The 13,069-nt window shown below is 28.8% G+C and overlaps 3 protein-coding genes across 6 annotated transcripts in view; 2 read left to right on the top strand and 1 right to left on the bottom strand.

Annotated features, from left to right (window-relative positions):
* The first annotated feature begins 15 nt into the window (after positions 1-15).
* Positions 16-13,069, top strand: part of LOC127289563 (something about silencing protein 10) — a 39,872-nt gene continuing 26,818 nt past the window's right edge. The window contains exons 1-4 of one of the 2 annotated variants that reach the window (XM_051317559.1): positions 16-103; positions 1,153-1,681; positions 1,745-2,322; positions 2,529-2,644. In XM_051317559.1, the coding sequence (XP_051173516.1) occupies positions 1,159-1,681; positions 1,745-2,322; positions 2,529-2,618 (1,191 nt within the window). In that variant the 5' untranslated portion in view covers positions 16-103; positions 1,153-1,158 and the 3' untranslated portion in view covers positions 2,619-2,644. Of the gene's footprint in view, positions 104-1,152; positions 1,682-1,744; positions 2,323-2,528; positions 2,910-13,069 lie in introns of those variants that run through there. The other variant, XM_051317554.1, reaches the window with a different exon arrangement.
* On the bottom strand, positions 2,883-6,523 carry LOC127289593 (borealin-like). Of its 3 annotated transcripts, none has more exons than XM_051317615.1 (2): positions 6,500-6,523; positions 2,883-3,940 (listed from the first exon to the last, which is right to left on the bottom strand). In XM_051317615.1, the coding sequence occupies exon 2, from the start codon at positions 3,874-3,876 to the stop codon at positions 3,019-3,021; it is 858 nt and encodes a 285-aa protein (XP_051173572.1). In that variant the 5' UTR covers positions 3,877-3,940; positions 6,500-6,523; the 3' UTR covers positions 2,883-3,018. The 3 variants fall into 3 exon arrangements, with proteins under 3 accessions (XP_051173572.1, XP_051173562.1, XP_051173581.1); XM_051317605.1 differs by lacking the exon at positions 6,500-6,523 and adding an exon at positions 5,117-5,335; XM_051317624.1 differs by lacking the exon at positions 6,500-6,523 and adding an exon at positions 5,027-5,050.
* LOC127289555 (saccharopine dehydrogenase-like oxidoreductase) lies at positions 5,937-10,021 on the top strand. The gene is made up of 8 exons (XM_051317547.1): positions 5,937-6,122; positions 7,664-7,855; positions 8,202-8,377; positions 8,492-8,808; positions 8,900-9,046; positions 9,138-9,228; positions 9,356-9,618; positions 9,702-10,021. The coding sequence occupies exons 2-8, from the start codon at positions 7,684-7,686 to the stop codon at positions 9,802-9,804; spliced, it is 1,269 nt and encodes a 422-aa protein (XP_051173504.1). The 5' UTR covers positions 5,937-6,122; positions 7,664-7,683; the 3' UTR covers positions 9,805-10,021.

The raw sequence follows: 13,069 nt of genomic DNA, 5'->3' as shown, positions 1-13,069 counted from the left end.
ACTTTATCCTCTCTAATCTTTTTGTAGGTTGGGGGTAATTTAAATACATGAGGCACGTGTTGACTGTTTATTATAAATACTATATAGAAATTATTTCTTTAAGGTAAATTATATTCTTATTTTATTGTCGAAGAATTAGACATATATTTTAAATTCAAAAATTTATTTTCTAGGCGTGTTCTGCAAGTTACAGTTTTTCATATAAGAAAAACCATTACATTACTCGATTTTAAAAAAAAAATTAAATTTCTCAAAAAGGGCTCGATGAATGATTTTGATTTTTGCTCGGAATATCTTCTTTTTTTGTCCTAGGATACAATCCTGAAAGAAAATCTTGGTTGTTTTAATCTTTCATAATAATTTATTGAGAAGCAAGTTTTCAAAACCTGATAAATCCATATTTTCTTATGTCGAGAAATTGAAACAAATGACTTTTCTCACATAACAACTACAGTTACTTTTAAAATATAAAATTTGTAATAGTTTAATTCTATAACAATGTTTTCATATTCAAGACGTTCTGTTTTTAATTAAACTTTATCATAATTTAGGGCTTTAAAAGTTTTGGTAATTTTTTTCTAATCAAAAACAAAAATTATAAGTCATCTTGGTTATGTCCATAAATTTTTTAATTTATTTACTTTACTTTTATGACTGTAAAACATAAAATTTTTAAGTTTTCTATTTTTGAATTATTTGTTACTGATTTCTATTATCATTATTGATTAAAAATCATTTTATTTTAATATAATTGAAATGGAATTAAAATAGCAATTTAGCTTTCTCAGATAGGAAGTCCTTTTTAAAAAATGAAATAATTAATTTAACAATTAAGAATATGTTTAAGGTCAGTTGGGGTAAATAGAAACAGTAGTTATTTCAGTTAAATAAAAAAATTTTTTAAATAAATACAGCCTCAAACCTTGAACCATAGATCACCCCCAAAAAGATTTGAGGCCGTATTTATTTTTGATTTAACTGAAATAACTACTGTTTCTATTTACCCCAACTGACCCTATATTAGGATAGTTTTTTCACATTAAATTTTTTTAACGAATTGTGAAACAAAGAGATCCCTTTTTATGTAAATACCCACTTATATCTAAAAGAATTAAAAATTATTTTAATAATTGACAATTTTTTTATGTGCAGCGAAAAATGATTCGCTATAATCGTGATGATGACGATGATCCAGACATGGATGACATTGAAATGTCTGATGATAGTTCGGAAAAAGTTTCATTTAGTAGAAAAAAAACTGAAACAGTAACGGAGGTACTTGGTTTCAAAAGTGATGATGACGATGACGAAGATGATGAAACTCAAGAAGTTTCAATGGATAATGACGAAGATATACCCAACACTCGAGCTTGGGGTAAAAAAAAGAAAACATATTATTCCACGGATTATGTCGACACCGATTATGCAACGTTAAATGAAAAGGATGAGAAGCGAGCAAAAATTGAGGAAGAGGAAGCAAAAATTATTCAGAAACGAATGGCAAAAGAATTGGATGATGTTGATTTTTCTTTGAATACAATAACAGATGAGCAAACAGAATCTAAAGAAAATATAAGTCATGTTATTAAAGTAGACATAAGCAAATTTAGTAATCGGCAGAAATTCGAATTAATGGAAAAGGAAAGTCCGGAATTTTTAGTATTACTTCAAGATATTAAAGGTAATTGTAAAAACTTAACTAAAAGTATTCAAAATGAAAATAAAACAAATTATTTTTTTTCAGAACAACTGGCTGAAATAAAATCTACTCTGAATCCTTATTTGAAATCGATGAAGGCCAAAAATTATTCAAATAACGCAGCATTTCAATTTATTCAAAAAAAATATCAGACAGCTTTACATTATTGTGTTAATATTATATTTTACTTAACTCTCAAATCAAAACGTTTATTTTTCAATTCACATCCAGTGATTAAAAGGCTGGCACAATATCGACAGCTTTTAAATCAAATGAATACAATTCAAGAACAAGTTTTACAAAAAGCGAAAAAATTATTGGAACTATCGGAAAATGAAAAATCTTTGAAAATTGAAGATGGATTTGTAACGTCACATGTTAACAGAAAACAACTGGAACATTTGAAAAGTAATGATGATCTGTCTGAAGAAGAAGAAGGAAGTGATAAAGAAATTACAGAGCCGTTGGAGGACAATATTGAAAATAGTACTGAAAGAAGATTAATAACTTACCAGATAGCAAAAAATAAAGGACTTACTCCACATCGTAGTAAAGAACAACGTAATCCAAGAGTGAAACATAGAAATAAATATCGAAAGGCAATGATCCGAAGAAAAGGAGCTGTAAGTATAAATAAATTCACTAAGACTTTTTTCAAAAACTCACACTCTCATTTTGAATCAGTGAAATAGCTAGAAGTCGGTTACTGAATCATTTAGTGAAATTTTACTAAATGATTCAGTAACCGACTTCTACCTATTTCACCAGTGAAATTTCACTGATTCAAATTAAGAGAGCATGTTTTCATTAATCAAATTAATTTTTCCAGGTTCGAGAAGTTAGAAGAGAACTTAAACGATATGGAGGCGAAATGTCTGGTATTAAAACGGGAGTAAAGAAGAGTATCTCATTAAAGTAATCAATACTTTAAAGGAGATTTACAAAGTAATGAAAGGAATAAATTCTAACAAATTTTGGATATATGCATTTTTAAAGATTTATTTATAAATTTATAAATCTTAATACAAAAGATGATTAATATCTTATTTGAATGAGTTTATTTGTCTCTTTAATCTAATTCTTCGTTAGATCATTAAACAGTAAAACAAAATTTTATTTTATTCTATATATTAAAAAATAGAATAGTTTCTTACAAATGTAAAATTAAAATACTGTTGAGAAATAAAATATAGAAAACTTATTTATTAGATCCACTACTTAAATTTCGTTTTTAAACCTCAATGTACACGTGGTAAAAGAAAAATAAATGTAAAAAAAATGACTACACAAAATTTCTCAATGGGACAAAAAAAATTATATTATTTAGAATTAATAACTTTTTCAATATGGCCCTTAAGTGTTTGTAATTGCCGCACTGTCTCTGCATCAAGATTAGGAATATTTGAAAGACGCAAGCCATCCCTTGGCAAAAGTGAAATAACATCACCATTGTTTAATGGAACATTAACATTTGCTGAACGTTCTTGAATAACAGCTGATACCAATAGCGGACTGCCTTGCATACTTAGAACCATTTCTCCTTCTCGAGGACGTCGCAATATACTCATTGGAGTATTTGGTTTCACTTTTGGCGTTACTGGTTCGAATTCATTCATTGATGGTTTTAAATTGGCAGGTGTTTTGAATTTATTTGAATTCATTTTCGATTGATTAGTGTAATTCGATGTTGGTTTTGTAGCAGTCTTTTGTACCGAATTAGTTAATTTCGTTTTTCTAGATCGCGATGAACTTCGCAAACGTAATTTTGAACTAGTAGTTGTTGCTCGTGATTGTCTTGTTCCTCCTTCAGTTACATATCCATCATCAGATGTAACTGTTGTTCTTTTATCTTGTTTTTTAAATTTGAGATTTGAAGGTGGAGGAGAAACAAATGATTTATCCACATTTTCAAACGATGAATCAGGTTCCTTATAATTATTTTCTTTATAATCGCGAGATAAAATCTCGCTAAATGAAAGCTTTTTTATATCTAATGGTACATTTGTTAAACTAAAGGTGATATCACTTTCTAGACTTCTCATTTTCATTTCATATTCTCCTTGAAATTTTTGTTGTAACAATTTACATTGTCTTTCGAAATCTTTTTTTATTGAATACACATCTGCTGATGAATCTCGACTTTGCTTCAATTTTCCAGCTGGCCTTGTACGTGGCATTTTCTTTTATTTTCAAGCAGCAACAACTGGAACCCAATATGAAATTATTCTTCGTGATTTCAATCTAAAACAGTGAAAAAATTTTTCTGTAATTATTGTAGCTTAAAAATATAAAAATAAGTTTCAATTTCATACGACAATTTTTTGCTTAATAAAACTATATTGACGCCTCACGTACATAAAATACTAACATAATTGCAGGCCTTGGATCGACTTTAAAGTGTAAAAAAGTCGTTTTAGTTGTATACAAGCATTCTATTCTAAAAAAAATAAATGTTCAACTCTACACGAGAAAAATTTTCTAAAATAATAATGCGTTTAACTCTATGCTGTTAACTGTTTAACTCTCTAACTGTACAGAGATAATATCGATTAATTAAAAATTTTATTTTCATTTATCTGTACACAGTTCAATTGTGTACAAGCATTCTACAAACAAATAAATGTTTAACACTTGCATAGTTTAATTCGACAAATGTAACTTGCTTGTATACAATTAAACTGTATACAGATAAACGAAAATAAAATTTTTAATTAATCGATATTATCTGTGTACAGTTAAACTACATAGAGTTAAACGCATTATTATTTAAAAAAATTTACTCGTGTAGAGTTGAAAATTTATTTTTTTTAGAATGCTTGTATAGAATTAAACTGTATACAGATAAACGAAAATAAAAAATGTTAATATATCGAAATTGTCTGTGTGCATTTAAACCGTGCAGTCTCACAAATTTTGTATATAACGAAAATATAAATTACATATTCAGTCAACTTTCGCGTTAAACATTTGCTCACATGCAGATATTTTAATATTTAAATAATTTTTTCTGAACCCAGCAATTCAATACTCCCAAGTTAACCTTTAAACATTCAATGAATCTTCGGGGAATTTTCAGTGCTGTGTGGGATTAAACTGTATCGAATTTAACATTATTTATTTTTTAATTTCGCTGTATACAATTGAACTATATAGAGTTGATCTGTGTACTACTAAATTGTGTACAGCCGATATCATGCCGAAAAAAATTATCTTGCACAATTTTTTTTTGTTAACTTTATATTGCAGTTGTTTTTCAATTACAATTATCTTGCTTTGACATTTATGTTAGCATTTTATGAACGAAAGGCGTCGATATTATTGACGAACTTGAACTTTAGTAATGAATGTAAGGAGAATATTTGACAAGCCACTACACAAATATTTTGGAGGGAGAATCGTATATAAAGAGATACTTGCCAATGATCAGGCCAAGAAACTGTAAAAACTGTTGATGAAAACCAACTAATTTCCTCTTTATTATTTTGTTTATATGAGGTGACTAGGAATGAACGTGAAAGCTTAATTAATCTCCTTTATGAATATGAGTTGTAACGAATTTTTGTTTGAAATGCAGTTTGATCACCGGTAATCCTAACACCAAAGAAAAAGGACTATTCACATCCATTCTCATTTCATGGCATGTTCTCATTTAAACGTTGACGTCAGAGTACAGAGGAACCTCCGAAATGTGACACTCTGATAGGGAAGTTAAGGTGAATCTCTAATGGCAATTTTCTCAGTGGCAGTAGCCTTAAAGCTGCTTCACAACTGCTTTTCGTTGGAAATCGATAGCCTGAATTTCTATTCTCCATGCTAAATTTCATATACTACTGCCCTCTTCGTACTACTGCGTTCAGTAGGTGAGTTGATTAAACTTTCAGTTGTCAATATTAAGCGCAATCCTTTAGTAAGAGAAAAATTCAAAAAATAACTTTTTAAATTATCGACGCGGTTCTAATGATATAATATAAAAACAATACTAAAAATACTTTTTGGAAATGGAATTTAAGGGCGCACTCACACCTTTTGGCTGCCTGCCTGCCTGCAGGAGTTGTCATGGCAACGTGAAGGAGTAACAGAGATAGTAAATTCAAATTTGAATTTTCTCTCTCTGTTACTCCTACACGTTGCCATGACAACTCCTGCAGGCAGGCAGGCAGCCAAAAGGTGTGAGTGCGCCCTAAAAATTTGTATAAAAAAATTAAAGCTGGCCATCTATGAAGAGGACTTGTTACTAATAACCATGCCGCATTTATGTGTATAATATTTTTGCTTTGATTATAATGATAATTCATAATTAGAAATCAACAACATATGTTACAAACGATATATATTGTTATAAAAAAGAGCCCTAAGTAAAAAAAGTTTCGTTCAAATTTAATTGTCATCATCTCTGTGAGAAGAAAAAATTTACTTTGAAAGGGTAATAATAATAGTTTTTTAACCGTTTTGTTTACATTTCGAGACATGTGGTCACAATATTAAAAATAATCACTTTTTCGACCCGATGGGAAACCTAAAATTCTCATATCTATTTCTTTAGAACTTCATAAGGAACAAGAAAAGCATACTCATTTACCCTATTCACGTGGGGAAAGGGGTATAATCTCTTTCTTTAATCATAAATATCTAAAAACCCGGCGTTTTCTTGAATTTGAGAAAAGCAAATTGACGAATAGGACCGATTTCTGAATTCGGAAATTGTATTGGTCTAATTCGTAAAATTTTTTAAGCGTGAAAATAAAGAAAATTAAGCTGTACAGGACAACTAAGAAGCAATGAAATGTGATAAATGCTTACCAATGAAGGTGAATAATACTGTTTGTCAAGTGATTTTGTCAATATTAAATTACGACCCAAGTAATAATACTGTAATATTACAGTAACATTACAGTAATATTACAAAAAAATTCAAAAACCGCTTTAAAAATATTTGACTGATTAATTATTATCTTTTTCTGTTTTATCATAAAAAAACTTTCAAATTTTTATGTATTTCAAATAAGCGTGTAATATTACAATAATTAATAATATTACAGTAATATTGTCCGGTAATATTACCATGAGACGGACATTTTAATATTACGGTAATATTACGTGTTACTTGGGAACTAAATATTCTGTAGTGACGTCATCGTCATGTTGTATTTCAGTGCTTCTCAATGTAAAATGTTAAAACAGTGAAAAATGGTGTTATAAGTGAATGAATTGAAATTAAGAAACTTTGGTGAATTGTTTTCGTAATAGTGTCTTTTAAATGTGCATTGTTTGTTATTTCAAAAAAATTTAACCTCACTTATTGATATGAAAGTGTATTTATAATACAAGAAATATAAATTCTAAGAACTATACTTTTATAATAGATTATATTATAAAATGTTTATTTCTATTGATGTAAATAATTCTTATGAATAAATATTGAGATACCTAATAAATAATATGTTTATTTTAGCATATTACATTTATGTTGATGCAGGAAACAGATTAAAAAGTATTAAAATTTGTTCCCATATATCAAATTCTACCAAAAATAAGTATATTTATTTTTCCTATCGATCAAAATAATTGATAGAATATTACATAAAGTACACTGCGGATTCAGAAAACGGATTAAAAAGTATTGAAATATTTTTCTATAAAATTTTTTAAACAGATATCCATTGATCGGGGTAAAAATTGCCATTTGAAATTTATTATGCTACAAAAATGGAGCCCTTGATAACAGGGCAACCATACATTATTACACAGACCTAAAAACCTACCCATACTTGTTTTTATGTGTACTTTAACATAATTCATTGACAAAAAAATTTTTTGGATGGCTTTTTTTGCATCATTTGTAAATTATGATATAGATATGCGAATTTTAGGTTCCATGTCGGGTCGAAAAATCGAATATTTTTCACATATTGTCCTTCACAATTCTTTTTAATTATGACCTCGTTACTGGATTGCTTTGCGCAGTCTTATCTTTTTTTAAAGAAATGTCAGCGAAACGTCTGGACATAGTTATATTTGGAGCAACAGGTTTTACTGGTAGAGTTGCTGTTAAAGAAGCTGCTTCTTTATCAAAAAAATACAATTTCACATGGGGAATTGCTGGACGCCGTCAAGAAGCATTGGAAGCTGTCATTAATAAATTCGCTCCAAATTCTGGTAATTTTTTTCCAATTAATAACGCTTGTGAGGCTACATGTATCAAACCCTATTTTTCTTTATAAATGCAGGCATAATCACGTTTGTGAACCACTTACAGGTATTCAAAATGTTCGACTCCCTCACGAACGCTGACAATGAGCAAAGTATTTTGCACACTGATAAACAGCGTGCAAAATGAGCAAAGTACTTTGCGCACTGTTAAGTAGTGCGCAAAATACCTTGGTCATCGTCCATGCGCAATGTGAGGGAATTGGTTATTCTGGATAGCTGTAAGTGGTTTGCAAACGATAGTTTTGCATGCATGAATAAAAAAAATTTATTATCTATAACATTTTTTCTTTAGAAAATGTTCCGATAATAATTGCCGACATAAGAGATCAAGAATCATTAAAAAAGATGGCCGATAGTGCTAAAGTAATTGCAAATTGTTGTGGGCCCTTCAGATTTTATGGTGAGGCAGTTGTTAAAGCTTGTTTAGCTGCTAAAACTCATCATGTAGATGTCAGTGGAGAGACTCAGGTAATTTTATATCATTTGCCATTGTTCCCGTGCAGCATCAAGCAGTTTCTTGAATTTGCATTACGAATTATAGGAATTAAGATAGATTAATAACAAATGATTTTTGAAATTTAGTACATGGAAAAAATGCAATTAGAATACAATAAGGCTGCACAAGAAGCAGGTATCTACGTTGTAAGTGCCTGTGGATTTGATAGTATTCCTTGCGATCTCGGTATTCTTTATACTCAAAATAATTTTCAAGGCGAAATAAATACCATAGAGAGTTATTTAAATTCTTGGAATAATTCGAATGCTGGAGGAGCATCAATTCATTATGCAACATGGGAGTCTGCTATTTACGGTATAGCACATTATAATGAATTACGTGAAATTCGAACAAAACTTTTTCCTAACAAGTTGCCAAAATTTGAACCAAAACTTCCAAATAGGTAACAAAATCAAAAAGATTATTAATATTTAATATATTTATTTACTTATAAATAAATTGAAATTATTAATCGTCATTTATTTAATAAATAGAGGCACTGTACACAGAAGCATAATTTCTAATGGTTGGTCTACAGTTTTTCCCGGTTCTGATCGTTCTGTTGCATTGCGCACACAACGTTTTTTATATGAAAAAAATAAGCAAAGACCAATTCAAATTCAGACCTACATTACATTTCAGTATGTTATATAATTAAAAATATCCATTCATCAAATTATTAATTTATAAATAAAAATTAATTTGTTACTTAATGAATAATGCTTCTTTTAGGTCACTAGTTCATGTAATGGCAATGGCCTTTTTCGGTGGAATATTCTTGCTTTTAATGAAATCAGAATTTGGGCGAAATTTATTACTAAAGGTAATTTTCTTTCTAAATTACGGAAAAACTGTTTATAGTGCTATTGAAATTTTTTTTCTTAATTTTTAAAGTAGCTTTGAATTGTTTCCAAGAATAATTTTCTAATATACAATTTTGAATGATATAGCATCCAAAATTCTTTTCTGGAGGTTCGATTAGTCACGAAGGACCAACTGAAGAAAAAATGGAGAATTCTATGTTCTCGATAACATTTAAGGCTACGGGTTGGAAAGAAAAATTAGTTGAATTATCTGACAAACATGTTAATCCTCCGAATAAGGAATTAATTACAAAAGTTACTGGCAAAAATCCCGGATATGGACTTACAAGTATATGTTTACTTTTAGCAGGCATCACAATTTTACGGGAATCTGATAAAATGCCTGATAAGTAAGAAAAAATTATTTTAATACTTAAAAAGTAATACTTCTTTATTATATTATTTGTATTAATTTATTAATCGTCTACTTTAGTGGAGGAGTTTTAAGTCCAGGTGCTGCATTTGTCAATACTTCTTTAATGGAAGAACTAAAGAAAAATGGTATGACCTTTGAAATAATTTCGTCAACTGAATAAATATATGGGTAATCATTTATTTCCAAGAAATATAATATATAATTGCAATATTATTTATAAATAAATGGTTTTAGTAGACAAGAAAATATATTTAGCCCTTTTCTTATTTGATGACAGTGATCTATTCTATATTTATATTAGTCTATATTACTTTATACTTTGTAAATGGTAAACTACAGTTTTTATATTTCTAAATAAATAAATGTCTTGATTGAAACTCGGAAGTTGAAATGGCATTTACTCAATTAAAGAAAATACTATGTACACAACCACTATTACAATATCCAGATTTTACAAAACCTTTTATTGTAACAACCGATGCTTCTGATTTCGCAATAGGGGCAGTTTTAAGCCAGGGTGAATTTGGAAAAGATTTGCCTATTGCTTTTGCATCAAGAACGATGGGTGGGACACACGCTATAGTACAACTGAAAAAGAACTTTTAGCTATAATTTTTGCAATAAAACAATTTCGACCTTATATTTTTGGAAAATGATTTACTGTAGTTACTGACCACCGGGCATTAGTTTGGTCAAATCAATTAAAAGATCCTACTATAAATTCAATATTAGCAAGATGGAAAATAAAATTGCAAGATTATGATTGTGAAATTATATATAGACCGGGGAGGGTTAATTCCAATGCAGACGCTCTTTCTCGCAACCCAATATCCGAAAAAGTAGAATTTAAATTAAAAGGGGAATTTAATGAAAATTTAAATAAACAAGGAAATGAAATTGACAATAGTTATAATAATGAAAATCAAATAGAAAAGTTATTTATATCTAATGTAGGAAAATAAATTAAAAGTGAGGAAAATAAAGAAAGGGAAATAAAAATAAAAATTGATGAGTTAAAGGAAAATAAAAAAGGTAGAGACAACATTGACGAAACTGTGACTAATTTGATATTGATCAAGGGAGCGAATCTAAATCTCAACATTCACTGGTCCTAATTGTAACATCGTTATATCCCGCGAAATAATAAATTTAATAGAATCACCAATTATAATTTAAGATTTTATAATAAATTTATTGTTTCATTTTATATGAATTGTTTTAATAATATTGTGAACATATTGAACGAGAAAATTATTGGATTATCGCCAATAACAATAACGAGTGCCAAGGATCTAACCTTTTCAATCTGGGTTTGTGTAATATTATCATTGGTGACTTTTAAAATTAAAAGTTTTAGAGATTTAGTTTGCAATTTTCTGGATTTTGTATGCCTGTATACAGAGGACAATTTAGCATTGTACAAACCGTAGTACAATTACATTTATAGTTTTGATCATCAACTTTTGTATCGACAATTGACGTGATACCTTTAATACTAACAATATTGTTAAGTGGTCCGTCAATATCATTTTTAACATGAAATAATCCCTCCTGTTTGTAAGCTATACTTTTGGCAATCCGTAACAACAGAAAACACATTGTATTAGCGTCAGTTAAATTTCGTGGATAAGGTGAGTATTTTCCACTTCGTATAATATATACATTAAAAAGAATATTCCGCATAAATTGTGCAGTTGTCCGGTTAAGAATGGTATTATAGTCGCTGGTATAGATAAGTTGTACTTGTGGTCGACAATTCCATAAGACGTCCAAAACATTTGTACAATTTTCTGATGTAATTCTTTTTTTTATCATCGATGATTTTTGTAAATTTCGATAAATTTTTAGCGAATTTATTTTATGCACATAAATATGTACATACAAAAAGCACTGTTGATTGTAAGAAATTTTCATGTGAATTTTAAAGCTAAACGAATTACTGCAACACAAGTTACAAAAGGCTTGTTTTTCTATGATAACGTAAATATCAATGAAATCGTGTTGGCGTTTAGATTTAAGTATAACTTTATATCCATCGTGACATGAATTCATGAACATTTCGACTAAATAAAATTGATTTTTTTTCGCTTCTCGAATCTCTTTTATGAAGGTGGGCATTTTAATTTCCGATAGCAATTCAGTACCCCACTGTTGAATTGAGGAACGAGCTAAAAGTATTCGGAAACGTGAGTTAACAACGTCAGCATATTTGTTAATGTAGCGTTTAATACTGGTGCAAAAAATGGTAATTGTTTCTTGGTAGACATAGACAATAACATCAAGAATATTTTGGTATCCATAATCACATAAGAGTCGAAAACCAAAAATGATAAAGTTATCAATTAAATGTTGAAGTGTAGCTTCTTTAATGTTGAGTCGAAAACAAATGAATTTAAAATTATCAGCAATATTATAGTGAATATGATGTAATGGTAAATTTTCAATAATTAATTTTACATTATTACTGTTACCTTCATTGTCATTATTAATGTCGCTATTAAATTGAGTTCCAAATATAATTTTATTCATTACTGGATGATGGAAAGTAATTGCTTCATTAGTTTGGAATTCACCTGTACTATTTAAATTTATACTCTTCGATGAAAAGATCTTTTCTTCAAAAATATTATTACTAATATTTCCATGATCATTGCTGTTTAGTAGACTACAATCATCATCATTGTCAGCGTCCAGAACAGTGCAGTTATCATCCAACTTCTCATTAAGATCATTAGCGTTATCACTACTGCTCTCACTTGTCAAATCATTATCGGATTTAGTAATTGCATTAGAATTCGTGATCATAGTAGTAATTTTATTCAAGTTTTGTTGTGTTGATTTGATAATGCGTTTAACACTAAGTGAAGATTGCATTTTCATTTCCAAATATTTATTAGCAATCAAATTTGGCGAATCGTCGAGGTTATAGGCAAGAATAGAATACATTTGTTGAATATAATTAATAAAATCATCGTCAAAGATTTTGTATAATATTTTTAAAATTTCTTCATTATTACTTTCCAATATTGTCGATGAAACGAAATAATTAAAATATTGAACTAATTCAATTAATCGATTTAAAGTTGAAAGATTATCATCAGACAATTCTGCACCACTTTGTTGACATTTTTTAACTAAAATTTCAGCCGTATCTTTTGATTCGAGAAAATTCATGAATAATATTTCACAATAATCATGAGCCAAATATTTTGATACTTTGCGTTCTAATAAAATTTTGTAGGAAAATTTCATTATAACATCATATAGACGCTGTGATTCTTTATCAGTTGCATAAAATGTAACATTATCGCGAAAATAGAACGCCATTGAATAAACATTCAAAGAAACTCGAGTGCCATTAGCAAAATTTGTACAAATTGTTGTGTGACAACTGTAGACTAGCGCAACGAAGCTTAGACTCGAAA

This window comes from Leptopilina boulardi, unplaced genomic scaffold, assembly GCF_019393585.1.
Source record: "Leptopilina boulardi isolate dan_hultmark-lab unplaced genomic scaffold, ZJU_Lbou_2.1 LbouV2_123, whole genome shotgun sequence".
In the NCBI taxonomy this organism is placed as follows: Eukaryota; Metazoa; Arthropoda; class Insecta; order Hymenoptera; family Figitidae; genus Leptopilina; species Leptopilina boulardi.
The sequence above is the reverse complement of the archived record's forward strand: the minus strand, read 5'-3'. Positions and strand labels throughout refer to the sequence as shown.

Coding starts and splice junctions, on each gene's coding strand:
- LOC127289555 (XM_051317547.1), top strand. CDS start 7,684: ATGTCAGCGAAACGTCTGGACATAGTTATATTTGGAGCAACAGGTTTT. Junction 8,809..8,899: donor GAACCAAAACTTCCAAATAG/GTAACAAAATCA, acceptor TTTAATAAATAG/AGGCACTGTACACAGAAGCA. Junction 9,229..9,355: donor GGCGAAATTTATTACTAAAG/GTAATTTTCTTT, acceptor TGAATGATATAG/CATCCAAAATTCTTTTCTGG.
- LOC127289593 (XM_051317615.1), bottom strand. CDS start 3,876: ATGCCACGTACAAGGCCAGCTGGAAAATTGAAGCAAAGTCGAGATTCA.